Here is a 23715-nt window from a genome sequence, read left to right as displayed (position 1 = left end):
TGCTCTTAAATATGTAGCCCCGTGTCATACAGCTAATAAGTGATAGAGATGGATTTCAATCTCAAGTCTCTTTGGCCTCTTTTGCATTGAATCCTTGCATATTATATATTACCCAACTAAATCAAGTTTGTTTGTGATCTAACAATTTTGGTAGATAATGTTTTCCTGCACTGTCCAATAAGGTAGCCTCTTGCCACATATAGCTCTATTAATTTAAATTAATTAAAATTAAAAAAATTAAAAATGCACTTCTCATTTACATTAGCCACTTTCAAATGTTCAAATAGCTACATGTAGCTAGTAGCTACCTTATTAGACAGTGCAGATATAGGGCATTTCCATTATTATAGAAAGTTCTGCACTGTGCTTTCCAATAGAAAAAATGCTTGTCTATAATAATAAAGGCAAAATATGCTAATTAGACCGACAGCCAATCGACCTTCTGGTCGTCATTCCAGACGAAGCCGCGGGGGCCGTGGCAGAGGCGGTTAGGGGCGATCAGGCAGGCAGGCGAGCAGTTCAGGGCGATCAGGCAGGCAGGTAGAGTGGTTAGGGGCGATCAGGCAGGCAGGCGAGCAGTTAGGGGCATCAGGCAGGCAGGCAGGCAGGCCAGTGGTTAAGAGCCAGCGGTCCCGGAATGCGAGAGGGTGCAGGCTGGGCCGAGGGACCCCCTATGCACAAATTTCGTGCACTGGGCCTCTAGTCATATAATAAAATGGTAATGGGGCTGGAAGAGATAGGTCTTTGTCTTCTGTTTAGATAGCAATCTATTTAAATTGCTTATATAACTTCCTGACTAATATTTTTGAGATCTGCAGAATTTAATATTTTGAATGGATTCATTAACATTAATTAATGCTGTTAGTAAACAATGAGGTTATTTTTGGACCTTGAGAACTGATGTTGTAAAAAGCTATATAATTCTTATAAAATGTTCTGACATTTGAACAGAGTTCTCAGGCCCTTTGAGTTCTAAATACTTGAAATTCTTTAGCAGGAATTATGTCAGAGTAACAAATTAGAGTGAAAAATTCTGAAGCAAAAATCTGTTACTTTCTGCTCTAATTTTAAATTTGTTTTCTTCCATGTTGTAAGTCTTTTGAAAATGTTTCTGTGGAATCAGTGGACTCATCCAATGAAAAAGGTAATGCTTAAGGTACTTTAAACCTTTTTTGAACTTTTTGCAGTTAAATTCAATAAATGTTTTGAATTTTGATAAATGTTTTGGATCTCTTCCTGCTTAGTAACCTAATATATTTATCTTAACATAAACTGACATGTAAAGTTTTACATATTAAACTTAAGGAAAAAAACCTGCTGGAGTAGATACTATGATGATAGATACTGATCAAGAATTATTGGGCTGGCCCTAGCTGGTTTTGCTCAGTGGATAGAGCATCGGCCTGTGGACTGAAGGGTCCTGGGTTCGATTCTAGTCAAGGGCACATCCCTGGGTTGCAGGCTCAACCCCCAGTAGGGGTTGTGCAGGAGGCAGCCAATCAATGATTCTCTCTCATCATTGATATTTCTACCTCTCTTTCCTCTCTCCCTTCCTCTCTGAAATCAATAAAAATATATTTAAAAAAAAGAATTATTGGGCTGGTAACTTGATGTGTAATAGAAATACACATTAAGATCAAGAGTAAATTTTAATTTAAGTTTAAACTGTGACTTTAATTCTAAATTTGTTACTTGTATTTTTAAAACCTGTTTTCATTGAAGAGCATCTTAGAATTTGAATGTTTCTTTGTTTAGAATTACATGCTCATATTTAATATGTGCTTATCTTAATATTTTTATTTTCAGTAAATTTTTCTCCTGCAGAACTAGACAGCATGCTGTTAAAGAACACTGACTCTGTAGAACTGGCTTTGTCATATGCTAAAACATGGTCAAAATATACCAAGAACATAGTGTCATGGGTTGAAAAAAAGCTTAACTTGGGTAAGTGGGCCTTTGGGGCATCTGATTACATTTGGGGTGTAAGAACTAAATTGTTTGCAATTCATTTGCTACAGACTATGAGTAATTTGATTCCAAATTAGTAGCTGTCTCATTGTAGTGAATAAAATCATTGTCAATTTTCTCTTCTTGAAATAAAGACTCTTCCTACAATAAATGTACTTACCAAACATTACTGTAGAGCAACCATTATATCTCGGGACACAAAAGACAAATAGTATACTGTATTTGCCTTTAAGGAATTCATACTTTAGTGGGTAAAAGAAATGCAATCCTATCTAATGAAAGGGCAATATGCAAATTGACTGTCACTCCAGCACACAAGATGGCTGCCCCCATGTGGACATAAGATGGCCAGCAGGGCAGGGCAGTTGGGAGGGACCGGGCTTGCAAGGGAGGGCAGTTGGGGGCGATCAAGCCTACAGGGGAGGGCAGTTGGGGGGACCCAAGCCTGCAGGGGAGAGCAGTTGGGGGGGACCAGGCCTGCAGGGGAAGGGCAGTTGGGGGTGACCAGGCCTGCAGGGGAGGGCAGTTAGGGGTGACCAGGCCTGCAGGGTAGGGCAGTTAGGGGCAGTCAGGCTGGCAGAGAGCAGTTAGGCATCAATCAGGCTGGCAGAGGGGTGGTTAGGGGGTGATCAGGCTGGCAGCAGAAGCGGTTAGGGGCAATCAGGAAGGCAGGCAGGCGAGCAGTTGGGAGCCAGCAGTCCTGGATTGTGAGAGGGATGTCCGACTGCCCGGTAGAATCGGGCCTAAATGGGCAGTCGGACATTCCTCGATGGGTCCCAGATTGGAGAGGGTGCAGGCTGGGCTGAGGGACACCCCCCCCCCCCCCGCACGAATTTCATGCACCAGGCCTCTAGTTATCAAGATAATATGGTAAAAGGAGATAAAACCAATAATAGATGTATGAACAGAAGGAAGTGGAAACATATAAGGAACATCTTAATAGCTAATATTTTCCCAGTGTTTATGGTTGACGAAATGCTTTACATCCATTATTTCATTTAGGCCTCTTCAAAACCCTGTGAAGTAGGCAGGACAAGAATTATTATTCTCATTTTACAGCTGAGACAATCAAGATAGGCAATTTGCTTAAAGTTAAGAGTGCAGATTTGCCTAAGATCACATAACAGTAACTGGAAGAATATAGAATTTACTCAAAACCTGTGAGAATGCCCTTCAGAATCACCTGATTAGTCTTATAAAAGGACAATATACAGGCCTAGGTCCCATTCCCCAGAGAGTAAAGGTCTAAGCAAGTGAGTTTTGAAGGTTTCCCAGTTAATTTTGACAAACACTTTGGATGACGAATCACAGCATCATATCATGATGTGAACTATTATTTGTGATCACTTTTTAATTGGGGAATCACAAAAATTTTGGCATGTGGGAGGGGATAAATAATTTTTTTAAATCTTCTGATGCTTTCTTTGACCTTTTCAGAATTGGAGTCCTCTAGAAATATTGTTAAGTTGGCAGAGGCAACTAGAACTAACTTTGGACTACAGGTAAGTTGCCAGTGAACTACTAGGGTTCTATACCAAGAGATTATGGTAGCTCATAATCTCTTGGTATAGAAGAGATTATTCAGATGAGCTCCTGATAGTGCCTTGCAAAATTGGAAAATGTCATAGTTCGTACAGGAAAGAACTTAAATGGTAAACTTTTTGTTAACAGAATAAAATCCTTTTAAATTGATTTGGATACTCATGAAAAAAAAAAATACCTAGAAAGTTCACAATCTTATACGAATGTTATCTTATTAGTTACTAATTTTGCTAGTTTTATAATTATCATTAATTTTCTTCAATATTTTTCCCATAGTCATATTTACAACTCGATATTTTTCTTTAAAAATAAAGCCTAAACTTAAAATTTCTCTTTTTTAAGAAGAGTGGGGCAGGGAGGGTCTGGAGCACTAGTGCAATTTCTATTGGAAAATTTACTTTCCATTTTTAAATTCTAGGAGTTTATGCCACTGCAGTCTCTATTTACCAATGCTCTTCTTAATGATATAGAGAGCAGTCACCTTTTACAGCAAACAATTGCAGCTCTCCAAGCCAACAAATTTGTGCAGGTAAAAATTTATATGTACAATACACATATTTAAAAATAATAGCATACCTTTAGAAAACAGCGTTTTTTCTTTCTTTTTTAAAAATACCTTGACAGCCTCTACTTGGGAGGAAAAATGAAATGGAAAAACAAAGGAAAGAAATGAAAGAACTTTGGAAACAGGAACAAAATAAAATGGTTAGTATTTTAATGGAGTTTTACCTACCTATTTGTGAATATTTAAGTCATCTGTAGTAGCCCAGCTGGTGTGGCTCAGTGGTTGGGTGTCCACTCATGAACCAGGAGGTCACTATTCGATTAAAAAATCATCTGCAGTATATAAGCAACACCCTGAGAAGGTGCATATCTTACTCTATAGTTTTTCTGAGTTCTGTATTAACTATCTTGCTGAATATGCTAAAGAAATCTATAACTTGGGGTTTCTTTCTTATTCTCTATTTAATACTCTTTTTTTTTTCTGTGTAGCTTGAAACAGAAACTGCTCTTAAAAAGGCAAAATTGTTATGCATACAACGTCAAGATGAGTATGAAAAAGCAAAATCTTCCATGTTTCGTGCAGAAGAGGAGCATCAGTGTGCAAGCGGTGGATTAGTGAAAAATCTCAATAAGCAGCTAGAAAAAAAGCGAAGGCTAGAAGAGGAGGCTCTTCAAAAAGTAATGGTTTTTGTTGTTGTTGTTTGCAAGTTGAATTAGTAATAATCTGTTAAAGCTTTGGTTCTCAAACTTCAGCATGCATCAGGAGCACCTGAAAGACTTGTTAAAAAGACTTCTGGGCCTCACCCCCAGAGTTTCTGATTCAGTGGGTCTAGGGTTAGCCTCAGACAACTTGCATTTATAATAAGTGCCCAGGTGATGCTGCTACTGGTGGGGATCCACACTTTGAGAACCACTATGCTAAGAGACTTTTGCTTATCTTTTGAATTTTTGGATTTGTTTGTGAAAGAAGTATCTTAGAGAAAGCAGTAGCTTAATATTTTTGACTTGATTCTTCATGAATGTATATGTGTATTTATCTCAATACCTAATAACAGGGCTAGGCTGAAGCTTTGTCTTTATGAAATATAATTTAATAAATTATGTAAGAAGATTATATAGACAATGGTAAATGTAAGTAGAAAAGACTGTTAAGTAGAATTGGACATTTACTTTATAGGCAAACAATATACTAATTGTAAATCGTACTGACTATTCATTGATATTAAGTTCCCTTGAATCACTGACCAAAACAAATTATCTTTAAAAAGATCCTATTTAAAACAAAATATCAGAATTTTATGCATAAAGGCTTTCAATTATTATTATTATTTAAATTTATCTTTGTTGTTGAAAGTATTACAGATGTCCCCTTTGTTTTGTTGTTATTTTTTTCCCATTGAACCCCTCTTCTCTGCACCCGCCCTTCCCAAGCCTTCGCCACACTACTGTCTGTTATTTAAACTGAGCTTTACTGCAGTAGTATTTGTTTTAAAATATAGGTTCTGAGGGTTAGTGTTATTTTTTGTGTGTGTTACTCCTGAAGGTAGAAGAAGCAAATGAACTCTATAAAGTTTGTATGACAAATGTTGAAGAAAGACGAAATGATCTAGAAAATACTAAGAGAGAAATTTTGGCACAACTCCGGAAACTTGTTTTCCAGTGTGATCTTACCCTTAAAGCTGTAAGTAATTTCTTCAATACTTTGAAGGCAGGAGGGAAAAAAAGTATCTGCAGAAGGGAGAGAGAGATGCTTGATGTGTCCTGATTAAATTAAATTCAATGAATCTTAAGGGATTTAATGTCTACAATTATTGGAACATTTAGTTTTAAAATTGGCAAAGTTTTTAATAATGGTTTGAGTTACATTTTTTTTATCTGGTTCCCCTTACCCTCACCTCATGAGTAGATGATTTGTTTAATTAATTAATTAAAACGGATGTCTGAGACTTTGAAATTGCCTTTATGCCACTGTCTATTTTAGCTTGGTTGACAAAATGGATTTGACCCCTGAAACTTTCTATCAGCACTGTGAGGTCTGTTTTTCAAAAATTGAGTAAACTAAATATTAAAATTGAGCCCAGTGATTTATTTGAAACCAAAATAATCCTGCCCTTAAGTGTTTTCGTTTGCCTCTTTAAACTTGTTTTTGTAAAAATAAATTTTAAAACCCACCTTTTTGGGGGGTTGTACATTTTACAAATTTTCTCACATGCATAAATTTGTACAACCACTCACTATGACAATTAGGATTCAGAACAATTCCACTTCAGAAAATTTCCTCACACTGCCTCTTTGTAGTCATATTCTCCACTCACCCCTAACCCCAGGCAAGTATTGATGTGTCCTCCATCTTTCTAGTTTAGTCTTTTCTAGAGTTTCGTATAAATGGAATCATTAGTATGTATCCTTTGGAGACTAGCTTCTTGTACTCAACATAATGCCTTTGAGATTCATCAATGTTATGCATGTATTAATAGTTAATTTCTTCTTATTTCAAAGTAGTATTCCATTATATGAATGTTTATCCATTCACCTTTTGGATATTTGTGTTGTTTCCAGTTTGGAGTGATTATGAATAGAGCTACTATGAATATTTGTTTGAAGATTTTTGTGTTAACCTAAGTTTTCATATTTCTAGGGTAAATACCTAAGAGTGAGATTACTGAGAGGTATGATAAATGTCTGTTTTACTTTATAAGAAATTGCCAAACTGGTTTCCTGGGAGGCTATAATATTTTTCATTCTAACTAGTAATGTATGAGAGTTCCAGTTATTCGACATCCATGACTACTAGTACACTTATTAGTTGTTTTTATATTTTAGCTGTTCTAATAAGTGTGTAGTGGTAGCTGTGTTTTAACTTGTGTTTCCATTATGACTAATGATATTGAGCATCTTTTCAAGGGCTTATATACAATCTGTATTTTAAATGTGTTTTAAAAATTGAGTTGTTTTCTTAATGTTGAACTTGTATACAGTGTTTTAAAGTCTCCTCTTTATTCTTTTGGCAGTATCTTTTATAGAGCAAAAATATTGATGGAATCTAATTTATCAATTTCTTCTTTCATGTGTCTTCTTTCATGATTTTGGTATCATCTAATCCAAGGTCACAAAGATTTCTGTATTTTCTACTAAAAGCTTGATATATGATCCATTTTTAGTTAATTTTTATCTAAGGTGTGAAGTATAAGTTGAGGTTTGCTTTTTTGCATATGGATGTTTTATTAAAATTATATCCAGTGGATTTTAGTTTATGGAGGTGACTAAATGCGGACTTGGAGTGGTCAGTGTTCTTGAAAGATGGAGACATGCTATGCTACACAGGGACAAAGGAGAAATACCAGGTATTGTCAAACAGAGTGGGAGTGAGGGGCAAGCTGAATACAGACCCTTAATTGAGGGTTCCAAGGAAAAGGCAATATAAGGCAGAATAAGCAATATAAGATTGGCTATTCTGAATAATATACCAGTGGCCTTTAAGGTATAGGGATGGTCTCCAGTTGTTTGGTAACAGGCCCTGGGATGATATATGGCATGGGAAAATATTGGCTTGGTGAGTGGGAGACGATGTGGTAGTTGGAATTGCATATGAAAGATGTGCTCCCAGGCTAAGAATTGGCTAGCCCTGGGAGGAGCAGTCACTCCCCAGCCAGCAAGCTTTTTGAAATGTCAAAATAACGTCATAAAATAAGGAACATGATTCATACAGGTGTCAACTTGTTCCAAGACCATTTGTTGAAAACATTGTGTCATCTCCATTGAATTGACTTTGCATCATTGTCAGAAATCAGCTGACCACATTTTTGTAGGTCTTCCAGATCCTCTATTTTGTTTCATGGATGAGTGTGTCTGTCTGTCCTTTTGCCAAAACCCTCCTGCGTTGATTACTCTTGCTTTATAGCAATTCTTAAAATCAGGTAGTGTGTTTTCCAACTTTATTCTTTTTCAGAATTGTTTTGAGTATTTAAGATCCTTTGACTTCTGTTTTCTGGAAGAGATTGTGTAGAACTGGTGTTGTTTCTTTAAATGTTTGGTGGCATTACCTGGTGAAAGCATTTGGGCTTTGAGTTTTCATTTTCAGACAATTTTTACTGTATATTCAGTTTCTTTGATATATGCCTAATTGAGTCAATCTTTTCTTTTTGGTTGAATTTTTGGTAGTTTGTAGCTTTCATGGAACTGGTCTCATTCACCTAAGTTGTCGTATTTGTGTGCATGGAGTTGTTCATAGTATTCTCTTACCCTTTTACTGTCTGTAGTAATATTCTCTTTCAATCCTGGTAATTTGAGCCTTCTTTCTCTCTCTCTGGTTAGCCTGGCTAGAGGTTTAGAAATGTTATTTTCAAAGAAACAGCTTTTGATTTCATTGGTTTTTCTTTTTTTTTTTTTTTTGGTTTTTAAATGTATTTCTGCTTGATTTGGGTTTATTTCGATTTTTTTAAATTTTATTTTATTTTCTAAAGTTTATTTTTTGCATCATCATTTATCCCCCTATATCCTTCTCTACCTCCACTCATTATCCTACCTGCCCCTGCAATCACCACACTGATGCTTTTCTTTTAAATTATTTAAAGGTGGAAACTTAGATTGTTCATTGAGACCTCCCTGCTTTTTAAATACACATATTTAATGATTTAAATTTCCCTCTAAGCAGCGCTTCTCTACATCTCACAAATTTTGAATTATATATTTTTATTTTTGTACAGTTCAGAATGTTTTTTAATTTCCCTTGAGACTTTATCTTTGACCTGTAGAAATTTATTGTTTAATTTCCTTTCCTGGCTATCTTTCTGATACTAATTCCTAGTTTAATTCTGTTACGGTGAGAGGAATACTGAGTATGAGTTCAGTTCTCTTAAATTTGTCATGGTTTGTTTTATGATTCTGTCTTGGTGAATGTTCCAAGTGTGCACTTGATGAAAACAATGTTTATTTTGCTGTTGTTCCATAAATGTCAATAAATTCCTGTCGGTTTATTGTGTTATTTATTTCTTCTCTGCCTTTGATTTACTTCTATGAATTGCTGAGAAAAGAGTTTTAAAGTTTTTGAAATATTGTGTATTTTTAGTTCTATCCATTTTTGCTTTATATATTTGGAAACACTGTTAGATACTTATACATTAATAACATATATTCTTGGTGAATTGATCCTTTTATCCTTATGAAATATTTTTTTTTTATCCTTGTAATTTTCCTTCCATTTTAGTGTACTTTATTTTAATATTGATATAGCTATTTCAGTTTTCTCATGCCTTATTTTTAGCATGGTATATCTTTTTCCATTTTTTATTTTTAACTTGATCATTATATTTAAAGTGAATTCCTTATATATTATATAGTTGTCGACTTTTTAATTTTATTTTAAAAAAATTGTTTATTGATTTTTAGAGAGAGAGGAAGAGTGAGGGAGTGATATTGATGTGAGAGGGAAACATCCATCAGGTGCCTCCTACCAGAGATTGATTCTATTGATCCATGCCACCTACCAGAGATTGATTCTGAAACCCGGGCTTCTGCTATGACCTGGAATCAAACTGGCAATCTTTTGGTACATGGGACAACACCCAACCAACTGAACAACACTGGCCGGGACTGTCTTGACTTTTTAAAAATCTATTTTGACGATCTCTTTTTAAGAGAAGTATTTAGACAATTTATATTTAATGTAAATATATTTTCAAGATTTAGGTCTATTTCATTATTGGTTTTATGTGTATATCTTATGTTTCCCTTTATTTGCCTCTAGCTGCTTATTTTAATTTATCTATTTAATTTACATTTTTATCTATTTAATTTACTTAATACAGGGGTGGGCTAAAGTAGGTTTATAGTTGTGAATATGCGAGTTTATTCTTGTATTATTTATTTATTAATTACTGTATTATTCATTTGTATTATGTAGAGCTACTTTTGCCCACCCCTGTATAGATTTAATCTATTTTATTCTCTATTACAATTATATTTTAATTTATATAAAATTCTTATCCACCTTTTAATTTATCTGTTATCTGCATTTTTATTTGTTGTGTTTTGTTTTTTTTTTTTTTTTACTGTATTTCTTTGTATAGTTTTTTTCAATGGTTGCAAAAAGGATATACAGGGTGGGGCAAAAGTAGGTTTATAGTTGTGAGTACACAAAACACATAGTTTATTCTTGTATTATTATTAACTAGAGGCCTGGTGCAGAAAATTTGTGCTCGGGGTGGAGGGTTCCCCTCAGCCCAGCCTGCACTCTCTCCAATCTGGGAGCCCTCGGGGGATGTCCGACTGCCGGTTTAGGCCCGATCCCTAGGATCGGCAGTCGGACATCTAGGATCGGGCCTAAACCAGCAGTCGGACATCCCTCTCACAATCCAGGTCCGCTGGCTCCTAACCGCTTGCCTGCCTGCTGGCCTGGTCGCCCCCAACTGCCCCCCCTGCTGGCTTGGTTGCCCCCAGCTGCCTCCCCCACCAGCCTGGTCTCCCCTAACTGCCCCCTCCCCCCCGCTGGCCTGGTTGCCCCTTACTACCCCCCCTGCCGGCCTGGTCACCCTCAACTGCCCCCCTGCTGGCATAGTTGCCCCTCATTGCCCCCCCGTGCTGTTCTAGTCGCCCCCAGCTGCCCCCTGCTGGCCTGGTTGCCCTCACTGCCTCCCCCCACCTGCCGGCCTGGTTGCCCCCAAATGCCCCCCTGCCAGCCTGGTCGCCCCCAACTGCCCCCCTGCCGGCCAGGTCACCCCACAAAGCCTGCTGTTCAGTCATTTGGTCGTCCCTCACTAACCCTCCTGCCAGCCTGGTCGCCCCACACAGCCCGCTGTTCAGTCATTTGGTCATCCCTCACCCCCCCTGCCGGCCTGGTCACCCCACGCAGCCTGCTGTTCGGTTGTCCATCCAGTTGTTTCGGTCATGATGGCCCCTGGCCTCTTATATATTAGAATTATTGTATTATTTTCCAAATGAATAATTGTAAACGTACTTTTATCCCACTCTGTAGTTTTGTAACTAGAATCTGTCTTTTGAACAAGATTACCCACGTTATTCATTTGCACATTAACTTTTTTTAAGCACTTGTTTAGAGAAGTTATAAATAACTTGATCAAGGTCACCCAGCACACAAGTTGTAAGACTCTAAGATGAGAAGAACCTGATTGAATGACTGTAGAGCCTATGCTCTTAAATCCTGTGCTGTCTTTCTGAATGATTATTTAGTCTGGGTTTGAGCAACTCCAAAATTAGTATGATGTTTATATTGAGCTAAAAAAATCTGTTTCCTGTGGACCTTTGAAGTCATACTGTACTAATATAATCCCTCTTCCACAAGACAATACTTTAAATATTTAAAGATAATTATTATCTTCCTTCTCCGGGTTTTTTTCATATTAAATATCCCAAAATATGATTGCTTTTTTCCATATAACATGGTTTTAAGTTCTCTCATGAGCTGCAATCTTGTTTGTCTACATTCGTCTTAAAAAGTGATGCTACTTGGTGATACAATTTTCTTTAATATGATGTTATGTGAACAAGAAAGAGGTTGCCTAATTTGTATATAATACATTTGTATTTATAAATGCCTACTAGTTACATAAAAGAAAAGTAAAACAGATATCTGCTCTCAAGGAGTTCAGAATTAACACATCAGAAAAATTGGAAAGCAATATATATCAATGTATGAAGTAAAATTTGAAGTTCATGTTCCCTAAACTTGAACAAATTCCCAAACTCATGAAAATCACTGCAACATGTAATGTATAAGGACAGTTTATATAGAGGTTCTATATGTGTATTTGTGAATAAAATTTATTAGTTACTGTTTTTTTTGGACCAATTTAATCCATCAGTGTTACTTGTTCTGAATGGCTTATTCACATTTGGATCTAAACAAATACTAGATCCAACAACAGTTCTTGATTATAGATACTATTTTCTAGGTAAAAACTGACTTTCTCAGATGTACATTTTCTTCTCTACCATCAAAGAAATGGGTATTTTTGGTGACTTATTTTTCAACACCACCTCCCAAATTTTTTTAAAAAATATATGTTTCCATTCTAGGATATGTCATTGCATATATATAACAGAGAAAACAAAATCATTTGAGATATAAAGATGATAGACAATCAGGTTCATTCACTATATTAAGGAACATACACAATCGGATTCATATCCCAGAAAAATAGTTATATCATGGTCATTAAAGATTATTCTTGAATATTCAAAATTGTCTTGAATTTTAAAGCATTAGGGATGTGGGATGTAGATCATAATTAATTTCTAAGTGAGAGGAAGGAGAAATGAGCAAGACAGTCATTAAAGACCTAATCAAATCATTGGGCTTTGAAAAATGGGAAAAATTAGAACAAGAGTGTTTTGGGTTTTTTTTTAGAACATTCAAGAAAACTATCATTTAAAAAAAATTCTAGATATAAAATTATATTGAACAAAAATTAATTTTTACATTATTGCTCATTTAAGTTGGAGAAATTTTTCCCATTGATTTGAAATTATGGATAATTGTAGTTCATCAGCTGTCAGAAAAATTTACACTAATTCTTGTGCCCATGGAGTAATAAAAAATTAGATGTAGATGACAAAAGCTGGGCATAGAATTGGAAGTCCTGTGTGCTTGAGTGAGCAACACCAGAAAACATAGAAAATTACAATATGACCTTGACCAATAACACTTTCTATTACTCTTTATTTGGTCATTTCCCCAAATGTGGACACTGCTAACCATTGGGAACCTAGAAGAAAGGGACTGAGTCCCTGACTCAAAAAACACATTGCGGGACAAAAAGGTCTAAAGGGGCGTGATGGTTTTTTAGGTACCTGTGGGCCACTTCAGTTAAGATGCTTAACAAGTCCTAGAGGAACTCCCACCTGGGGACCTCACTTTAGCATTTCTGTTAAGTGTGGGAGGAGGCTGAATAATTTAGGGAAAAGATATTTAAGATTGGGCTACCTGTATACTAGTATATTATTGCTTACGTCTTTTATTATTAACTAGAGGCCTGGTGCACGAAATTCATGCACGGGGCAGGAAGAGGGGTGTCCCTCAGCCTGGCCTGCACCTCTCCAATCTGGGACCCATCAGGGGATGTCCAACTGCCAGTTTAGGCCCGATCCCACAGGAATCAGGCTTAAACAGGCAGTCAGACATCCCTCTCGCAATCTGGAACCGCTGGCTACTAACCCCTCACCTGCTTCCCAGCCTGATTGCCCCTAACCGCCTCTGCCTGCCTGCCTGATTGCCCCTAACCACCTCTGTCTGCCTGCCTGCCTGATTGCCCTAACTGCTCTCCCCTGCCGGCCTGATCCCCCTAACTGCTCTCCCCTGCCAGCCTGATCCCCCTAACGGCTCTCTCCTGCTGGTCTGATTGCCCTAACTGCTCTCCCCTGCCGGCCTGATCACCCTAACTGCTCTCCCCAGCTGGCCTGATCACCCCTAACTGCCTCTGCCTCGGCCCTGCCACTGTAGCTTTGTCTGGAAGGACGTCTGGAAGATGTCTGGTCTAATTAGCATGTTACCCTTTTATTAGCATAGACTAGGGGCCCAGTGCACCAATTCATGCACCTTGAACTGTGGCTGCGAGGCTGCGGTGGGTACAGGGACGGGTCTTGGCCCATCCTTCACACCCCTGCCCAGCCCCTCCCACCGCAGCCCCTGGTTCCCTCTCGGCCGGCAGCCCCTCTCCTGCCACCACTACTCCCACGCGCTGACAGCATGGAGCAATTGGGGCTGGCACCAGCAGCGGGTGTGAGCAGGGTTGGCACCGTCAGCAGGTGTGAGCGGTGGCTGCTGCACCAATCACACCTCAGGAGCAGGGGGAGGTAGAGAAGCCCTCAGGGGCTATCAGGGCCGGCAGCCGCCATTCGCACCTGCTGACAGCGCCAAGCAGTCGGGACTGGTGCCAGGCTCCAGCAGTGGGTGCTAGCGGGGCCAGCACCGGCAGCAGATACAAGCGCCGGGCGGGACCGTGGCACGTGGAAGCAAAGAATTTTCAGTAACCACCAGAGGCTCGCCCCGATGACAGCAACTGGCACCCGCCTTGGTCTGGCATCCCTTCTCACCTGCTCCACCATCCTGCTGCTGCCGATGCCAGTGCACGAATTCATGCACCTTGAAAGGAACTGTGGGCTACAAAGCTGTAGTGGGCACAGGGGCGGGTCTCGGCCCATCCTCCACGCCCTCACCTGGCCCCTCCCACCGTGGCCCCCGTCCCCTGTCTGCCAGAAGCCCTGCTCCCGCCAGCTGTCGCAGCTCCCACGCGCTGATGGCGCCAGCCCCACTCACACCCAGTGACAGCGTGGAGCGATTGGGGCCAGAGCCAGCAGTGGGTGCAAGCAGGGCCAGCATCATCAGTGGGTGCAAGTGGCACTGCTGCCCTGATCGCCCCTCAGGAGCAGGGGGAAGTGGAGAAGCCCTGAAGGGCGATCGGGGCCAGTGCCGGGCGCTGGCAGCGGGTGCAACTGGGGCCAGCACTGGCAGCAGGTGTGAGTGCTCGCCAGGACCATGGCACGTGGGAACAAAGAACTTTCAGTAACCACCAGAGGCTCACCCTGCCATGGTCTGGCACCCTCGCTCATCTGCTCCACCATCCCACCACGGCCAATACCCGCCATGTGCTGCACTCTGCCACCTGCTGCCGATGCCCACCATGTTCTGCATGCTCCCCCTAGTGGTCAGCACACGTCATAGCAACTGGTTCAGTTGTTTCACAGTTTGCTCTATTTGCATATTAGGATTTTATATATATAGATTCTCAGAGACATTCAGCAGATGAATTGGTTATACCAGTCTATTCATTTGGCTTTTCAAATTATTGGTGTTTTTAACTAGATTCATAAAATTTATTAAAAGTATTAAAAATGTATAGTTACTTTTAGGATCAAGAAAGTAAGTCCAGTTTACCATTAAATGGAGAATTTCCTGATCATAGCTAGTTGCTGAACTTAAACTTTACCATTTGTAGTTTGAAGTTCCTTAGTTCTTTGAAAAACTTAGGGCACTAATAAGCTGTTTTGTTGGTGCACTTTTCAAATGCTATTTGTGATGAGTTTTAGTTATCTTTGAGGAATGCCACTTAGAGGCTAATCATAAGTTCAACATATCATTTGGTATATCCAGAGCATGAAGAGGAAACATGACAGTCTTCGAAATAACATTAAGCCAGTGAAACTTGGCATTCATTCACATTCCCCACACAGGAGACAGAGTGGCATTTAAAAATATGTCATATCCGTATGTCATATTTTTCTTTTTTCCCCTTTTTTTAAAAAAGTTTCTTTATTGTTGAGAGTATTACAAATGCCCCTCATTTCCCCCCAATGCTCTCCTCCACCCAGTTCTACACCACCCCAGGTCTTTACCACCCTATTGTCTGTGTCCATGGGTTATGGGTATCTGTGCTAATAAAAGGGTAATATGCTAATTAGACCGGATAGACAGGATGTCTTCCAGACATCCTTCCGGACAAAGCCACGGTGGCAGGGGCCAAGGCAGAGGTGGTTAAGGGCTATCAGGCCAGCAGGGGAGAGCTGTTAGGGGTGATCAGGCTGCAGGGGAGAGCAGTTAGGCGTGATCAGATAGGCAGGCAGAGGGGTTAGGGGTGATCAGGCAGGCAGGCAGAGGTGGTTAGGGGCGATCAGGCAGGCAGGCAGGTGAGTGGTTAGGATCCAGCAGTCCCAGATTGCAAGCGAGGTCCTGGATTAGAGAGGGTGCAGGCCAGGCTGAGGGAACTCCCCCCCATGCATGAATTTTGTGCACCGGGCGTCTAGTGTGCATATAAGTTCTTTGGTTAATCTCTGCCCATCCCCTTTACCCCTTTGAGATCTTCAGTCTGTGCCATGCTTTGATGCCTCTGGACCTATTTTGTTCATCTGTTTATTTTGTTAATTAGATTCTATATATAAGTGAGATCATGTGATACTTGTCTTTCTTTGACTGGCTTATTTCACTTAGCATAATACATTCCAGGTGCCCACAGGCTGTCTCAAAGGGTAGGAGACCCTTTTTTACAGCTGCATAGTATTCCATCGTGTAAATGTACCACCCCTTTTTTATCCATTCATCTACTGATAGGCACTTGGGCTATTTCCTTTTTATTGAATTTATTGGGGTGACACTGGTTAATAAAATTATCCAGGTTTCAGGAGCACAATTCCACAACACAACATATATACATTGTATCGTGTGTTCACCACCCCAAGTCCAGTCTCCTTCCGTCATTATTTATCCCCCATATACCCTCCTCCACCTCCTACCACCCATCTCCCAGCAGTCAGCACACTGAGTTTTTTTCTTTTTTGCTCAATCCCTCCACCACTCCCCAACCCTCCCAACATCTGTCCAGGCTCTTTAATGTGGTTTAGATGACTTCCCCCCCCCCTTTTCTCCCACCTTTTCAATCTGCTTCAGTCATATTGACCTTTCATCTGTTTCTTGAGTGCAACATGCTCTTTCCCACTAATTCTTGCCCTCGGGTCTTTTGTCTGGGTTGGTTTTTCTCCCTGAAGCTGTTCGTTCATTCTTTCTTATGTCAGGTCTCAGTTCAAATGCTATGTCCTCAGAAAGGCCAGTACTAACCTACCATGTCAAAAGTACTCTTCCATAAACATGTATCTGGTCATATTCCATAACTTGACAGTCTTACATATTATTATTAGCAGTTTTCACTACCAGAAATTATCTTATTTACTTAATTTGCTCTCTCTCTGTTGGACACCAGTCTGAGGAGAACTTAAACTCTATGAGGACTGGGGTTTCATCTGTTTGCTATAATATACCCAAAGCCTAGGTTTTTGTGAGCATCAAATTAGTTAATTCATGCATTAAATTAGTGAAGTTCTCAGAATGGATCTGGCATAGTAGAAGCTCTATCAGTTGTTATATGGTTGTTATTGTTACATTAAGTAGTAGTAATGATATTTACACATTTGTAGAAACTCAGTGGAATAATGTATTCTGAGTAGAGTACATTCAAAATAATACCTAATTATAAAAATTGAGTACTCTAGGATACATTATACATAGAAAGCATTTCTATTTTTATAGGATTGAAAAATGAATGTCAATAGTGCTCTGATTAAAATTTTCCTTTCACATTTTTCATGTAGAGTTGAGACAATTGTGGACAGATCATTCAAGTACAGAGCTGGGGATCCTCAAAAATACATTTATCTCCCCAAACTGTGAACCAGAAGGGACATGGAGTTGTGTTTTTGAACTTTTCGGTTTAAGCCAGTTTTGCTGGAAATGATTGCTCCTAGATATTGGAATAAAACTTATATTTTCTGAATTTAGACCTTGCACAAAGTCAGGCAACATAGTATGCTCACGATGATATTCAGTGTTGTTTGCTTCACTTTATTCCTTTTTCTTGGTCAATGTTTATTTACATAGTATTCCTTTTACTTGAAGTAAATGTGTATTTACATAGCATTCTGTATATCATGTTATTTTGACTTTTGTCTTTATCTGTGATCATAGGTAACAGTTAACCTCTTCCAGATGCAACAACTACAGGCTGCCTCCCTCGCAAACAATTTACAGTCTCTCTGTGATAGTGCCAAACTCTATGACCCAGGCCAAGAGTATAGTGAGTTTGTCAGGGCCACGAATTCAACTGAAGAAGAAAAAGTTGATGGGTAAGTATGAATGTACAGCTAACTTTTTTTCAAGAGATAAAATATTTATTGCTAAGTTCCTATTCTGGTATAAAGTGGTATCTTTTGTAATAGAGGCAGAATTAACTTTACTTTTTTTTTTCTGAATTTTTAAGTATTACTTAAGTTGTAACTCACTTAAGAGTAAAAAAAGCTTTCTATTTGGCCCAGAGCTCAGATCTTTGAGATTTAGGAATCTTTTGAGAATGGCAAGTCATGGTTATACCTATTTTGAATGTTTAATATGCAGACTTAACCTACATTTTCCACAGATTATACTAAAAAGTTGAACCATGACATGAATCGACTTTCCTTTTGCTACTCTTTGCTATATTTCAGCTATAATAAGTATAAATGATTAAGTTTTACTCATACCTTCTTTAGGAAGTTGAACCATATAATATGGTTTGTTCTTAATATTTAGTTAAATTATTCTACATTTGTTAAATAAACATTTTTTTGAAAACAGAATAAATTAGGCTTATTATTAGTCATCCTCAGTGATGAATTTAATTTGGGTTTTTCTTAGGAATGTAACTAAGCAATTAATAAATAGTTCCCACACTTCTGGATATGGACCTGCTGACTCTTTAGAGGACGTTGTGCGCCTTCCTGACAGTTCTAATAAGATTGACGAGGACAGATGCTCCAACAGTGTTGATATCACAGGTAGATATTCACATTAAAGACAGCACTAAGTTTATGAAAGATCAAATTGCTTAAATGTGATTATTAAATGGATTGCAGCCCTAGAATTTAAAAATCAGGCCTTAAATTGTAACTTTGTGAAGCCTTATTCACAGTTTTAAGCACTGTGCTTGTCTTAAAATTGATTATTGATTATGGTTAAAGAAACTTGATTTGTCTCATTTTATATGTCAGTATTTTGCCTTATGAACTATCTGCAGCCATGTTTAACTTTAAATATTCTTTTCTTAAAGGTTCTTCTTTTATAAGGTCATGGACATTTGGGATGTTCAGTGACTCAGAGAGCACTGGAGGAAGCAGTGAGTCTAGATCTTTGGATTCAGAATCTATAAGTCCAGGTATATAAGTATTTAACTCTAGCAGTGAAAATTCAATGGAAGATTAAAATATTCCTTTTGAGAAATATTTTACAAATACTTATTTTTATAATGAATTATCTCATAGAGAGAGGGTGTGTGTGTATGTAGTTAAAAGAAAAATAATAAAATAGAAGATTATCAGTAAATTAGGTACCTATGTACACCTCCTTGATAACATTGCCCTATTCCACCAGAATAAACCATCAAATGTTTTAGTACGTGTATCTAGTTGAGCCTTGCCCTCCTCAAAATGATATACAGATGGAGTCATGCTATTCTTTTTTTTACTTCTTCCATGTGTCTTTTTTTAATGTCCATATTGGTGTAAGTAACCATCTTTAATTTATACTCTACTTTGGATAATATTCTATTCTGTGAACATAACTATTATCTATCTTTTGGATCGTTTTATAGTTAATTGCTGTAATGAACACTATAGTTAACACTAATTCTTGTGCCTGTGATTGCTATTCTTACTAATTTTTTACAAATGTACTTTATAGTACTTTGATAATCTCATGCTCCTTAGAAAGGCAGAGAAAGTGTCTGAAAGCTCCTATCATGGCTTCAAAGAGGATAACATGCTATAGGTGATACTACAACTAGCAGGAGAAGGTAGCACTTGAACCCAGGAGATTTTTACTTTGACATTTTTTCTTCTCCACTCCTCTACCAGAGACTGTTCCAGTTCTGTTCTTCCTGGCAACCTACCTTCCTTTAGGATCTCAGCACTGCAGGAGATGTGTTCTGCATACTGTAGAAATTTTATTCATGTAAATAAATCTCTGAATTTAAGTTAGAAATAATTTCCATGCAACCCTGTTATTTGTAGGCTTGTTTTGTGTCCTTTAAAACTAGCTGTGTTCAGGAGGATACTCTGGAAATATGAGCCTAAATATTTAAATGAATATTTGTAATTAGCTTTATAAAAACAGTGTAGTTCCTCAGCAATCCCCAGAAATTAAGACCTGTTTTAGAGAAAATCCTAAATTATTTGGAATCCTTTGAGACTTCATGTAAATTAGACAAAATTATGGAAACTTTGTCACAAGGTAAATGGGTGAAGACCTGAGTATGCCTAGTCTGGGAAAGAGTAAACTTGGGGACATGGCAACTATCCTTAAATATTGGAAATGTAAAGGTGTAGAGTGCTTTTGCTTGCTCCTTTAGGGAGAAGTATGGCCTAAGACTAGGGTTTATAGAGAGGCAGATTTCTGCTCAGTAACATAAGAAAGCCATTTTACAATTAGAATAGTTCTAACAATGGAATATGCGACCTCATGATTTCTCAATCATTAGGGACACATTCAAAGCAAAAACTAGCTGACTACCTTTTAAACATATGCAGAGGAATCTTTTGGGGAAGATATTGTTGTTTTAAATAATTTATAAAGCCCTTTCTAACTTTGAACCTTAGATAGTTAAGGCCGTGATTTAAGTTAATTCTTAACTATAATCCTGTTTTAATATCAGCAGGAAACAAATAAAAATAAACATCATTGCCTAGTTGGGCTGCTTCTGTACCTGCTTTGATACACATAACTATGTTCTTTGCGAACAAAACTTGCATCTTGGGATCTCAGTTCCCTGTCAGGAATCGTTGTTCCTAATTCTTAGTCTCTTGTTATACTATTCACATAAATATAATATTACTATTATATTGCTAAATTTAAAGATTTTTATGTATTTTACAAACTTTAGGTTACATTGTATACATTTATTTATAGCTTAACTGAATAAACATTTAATGACAACTTTGCTGTTGTGCCAGCTACTCTGTCAGGTATTAGATATGACGTGAAGAGAAAATACTCCCTGTCTTGTAGAACTTACAATGTCTAGCACTTACTATCAGAAATTGACAATTAAGGTCTCATTGGGATGAATGATCCTCAATTTTACATTTACCTGGAAAAGTAGGTTTTGGTTCAATTTTCTTTGGTTCAGCTTTCTTTTGAATAAGTATCAGAATTCCCTATATCCAAAGTCTGAGAAGGGAAGCACATTTTTTGCATTATAGCTAATAAATATTATGACTGTGTTATTAAAAAGATGTTGTCATTTTGCCTTGGCCAGGTAGCTCATTTGGTGCAGTGGTCGGCAAACTGTGGCTCGTGAGCTGCGGTTTGCCGCTCTGTTGACTAATGAGTTTGCTGACCACTGGGTTAGAGCGTTGTCCTGATAAACCAGGGTTGCAGGTTTGATCTCCGATCAGGTCACATACAAGAAGCAACCAGTTAAGTGGAACAACAACAAAAAGGATGTTGTCATTACTCATTGGTAAAATTCTACAGTGCATGGTCAGGTAATTGTATTCATAATTTCTTTTAGGAGACTTTCATCGAAAACTTCCACGAACTCCATCCAGTGGAACCATGTCTTCTGCAGATGACCTAGACGAAAGAGAGCCACCTTCCCCTTCAGAAGCTGGTATTGACACTCTGAATATCAGAGTCACTAAACCAATTGAATCAGTAGCACTGCATGATGTTAGGATAATACTATAATGTAAAGAATTACTTTGCTATGTATTAAACAAAAGGCATTATAATGACTTAAATATATCCCAACAAATTATGTACAAGTATGGGTTGATAATATATTAATCAAATGTTACAAATACAAAAAGCAAAACTACTCGATCTAAAATATATTAGCATGGTGCTAAAATAGGCTAGATATTTTGATCTTTCATAAACCTAATATAGTGATTTAACTGTTAAAAGTGTTGCCATGCATGAGAAATTCTGAAAAAGCCTCTTCAATAGAAACAGAGCAAGGAGTTAAACAGGAAAGGTAAATAAGTATACTTTTTGAGGACAAGGAAAGTTGTGGATGTTGAAGGATATAAAAAAAAAGTCTTTTTTTTTTTCTTTAAAAAAAATAAATCTTTTACCTTAATGACTTGAATTAGACTCATATAAATTAATTTTATATATTTGAAACCTCTAGATACCTGTTTTGGCATCATTTCCTAAAACCGTATAGAACATTTGACCTCTAGCAGGATATTCAAATATTACTAGCTAGTATTAGCTATAATTTTATGATGATTTAAGAATAGCTTTATCCTTAATGGGGCTATAACACAGTTACCTCATACAGCTAGTTTTCTTTGAAGTTTTTATAAAAGGGGCATTTTATAAAAAAACCTATGTAAATGCCACCTATATAAAACCCTTCCCAGCTTAATAAAGGGCATATTAATAACAGTGTTAACTTTCTCATTCTGTAAACATTATGCTGTACTATTTTAGAAGTATCTTACTGGTTTGGTGGTAAATTTTACACATTGTTAAAATGTTTGATAAATGTGTGCCTTGTAAGAGATTTCTAAATTAGATCCTTTATTTTATAGACTCAAAATAATAGCTTTTTGTAATATATGAATGATTGCAAATTTTTCAGAATATTCTGTCTTATGGAAAAAAGTCACCTTACGATTTTTATATAATAATCTGTTTCTATTGCAAGGACCCAATTCACTTGGAACATATAAGAAAACATTGATGTCAAAGGCAGCTCTCACTCACAAGTTTCGCAAGTTGAGATCCCCCACAAAATGTAGGGATTGTGAAAGCATTGTAGTATTCCAAGGTGTTGAATGTGAAGAGGTAAGATCTTTCTGGAATTACATTAGCCCCTTAATGCTTTTTGTTTTATACTTTTAAAAGTTAATTTTACTGATTAGGAACTTTTGCAAATAAATTGAACCCCAGTGTACCTTCTACAATTTTATATTTCATTTTGCTATTAAATGTATTTCAAACACCATAAGTAATACCTTTTAAACTCATTTTCGTTGTGTTACCACTCTACCTTTAGCTTGTCCAGTTGTAAATAGTTTTAAGATAAATTAACTAGTTTTAAATTATTTTTTTAGTGTCTCCTTGTTTGTCACCGAAAGTGTTTGGAAAATTTAGTCATCATTTGTGGTCATCAAAAACTTTTGGGGAAAATACACTTATTTGGAGCAGAATTCACACAAGTTGCAAAAAAGGAACCAGATGGCATCCCTTTTATACTCAAAGTATGTGCCTCAGAGATTGAAAGTAGAGCCTTGTGTCTACAGGTATGTTGTAACTCTGAAAATGAAAAATTTTAAGCAGATGTCTGTGTGATTTATTCTAATGATAAGAACACTTTAAAGGAAAACAGTGCTCTCAGTTTTTAATAAGAACTGATTTTATTCAGATTTATTTGGAAAATATTACCTTATTTAACACAAGTTTTTTTTCTGAAGTACTAATAAAAATTGAAGTAGGCACATCAAAGATATTTAAATGTCCACATTTAGCCTTTGTTCTAAAGCAGAATTTTGCAGTATTTTCCTTCTTTCTTCTCAAGGGAATTTATCGTGTATGTGGAAACAAAATAAAAACTGAAAAACTGTGTCAGGCTTTGGAAAATGGAATGCAGTTGGTAGACATTTCAGAATTTAGTGCACATGACATCTGTGACGTCTTGAAATTATACCTTCGACAGGTAAAGCCTACCCTTAAAACCTAAAATTAACTGGAAAAGAGCAAAAATATGATTTGTATTTTGCTGATTACATTTGCTACACATATATGTTCATTGACATAGACTATATTAATATCTTTCTTAATATATAGATTAAAGTATATATAAAATGTATGTACAGTTTACAGACCAATAGCAATAAAAATAAACACTCATTTCCCATTGCCTAGCTTAAGGAAATAGAACATTACTATACCTTTTAAAAGGGTTCTTTGTGCCCCTCTCCATCACAGTCTGTAACCCCACCCCAGTGGTCTTTCCTAATTGTGTTAATAACTCCCTCTCCTTTCTTAAGTTTTAATACCTTTTGTGAATTCCTAAGCAGTATATCATTAAGTTATAGAAAACTAAGCAGAAAGCATAAATCTAGCTGTGAAAGGAAAGACTATTACATTGTTGTAAGAAGGGTCAATTCAGTAACAACAGTGTCTGGGTCATAGTCCAGCTTTACCTTCATTGGTACAGT

General features: G+C 37.4%; 1 protein-coding gene across 9 annotated transcripts in view; it reads left to right on the top strand.

The window, feature by feature from the left end:
* Nucleotides 1-23715, top strand: part of ARHGAP29 (Rho GTPase activating protein 29) — an 80621-nt gene that overhangs the window by 46615 nt on the left and 10291 nt on the right. For 3 of the 9 annotated variants that reach the window (XM_080656815.1, XM_080656818.1, XM_080656814.1), the window contains 14 exons: nt 1096-1144; nt 1807-1944; nt 3406-3470; nt 3929-4039; nt 4135-4215; nt 4504-4692; nt 5558-5695; nt 17483-17640; nt 18188-18327; nt 18600-18704; nt 21057-21155; nt 22200-22339; nt 22609-22797; nt 23073-23210. In XM_080656815.1, coding sequence (XP_080512941.1) covers nt 1096-1144; nt 1807-1944; nt 3406-3470; nt 3929-4039; nt 4135-4215; nt 4504-4692; nt 5558-5695; nt 17483-17640; nt 18188-18327; nt 18600-18704; nt 21057-21155; nt 22200-22339; nt 22609-22797; nt 23073-23210 — 1740 coding nt within the window. Of the gene's footprint in view, nt 1-1095; nt 1157-1806; nt 1945-3405; nt 3471-3928; nt 4040-4134; nt 4216-4503; nt 4693-5557; nt 5696-17482; nt 17641-18187; nt 18328-18599; nt 18705-21056; nt 21156-22199; nt 22340-22608; nt 22798-23072; nt 23211-23715 lie in introns of all 9 variants that reach the window. The other 6 variants (XM_080656816.1, XM_080656819.1, XM_080656817.1 and 3 more) reach the window with 3 other exon arrangements.

The sequence above is a fragment of the Plecotus auritus genome (assembly GCF_963455305.1).
Source record: "Plecotus auritus genome assembly, chromosome: 2".
NCBI classification, from domain to species: domain Eukaryota; kingdom Metazoa; phylum Chordata; class Mammalia; order Chiroptera; family Vespertilionidae; genus Plecotus; species Plecotus auritus.
This window is presented reverse-complemented; position numbering and strand designations above follow the sequence as displayed.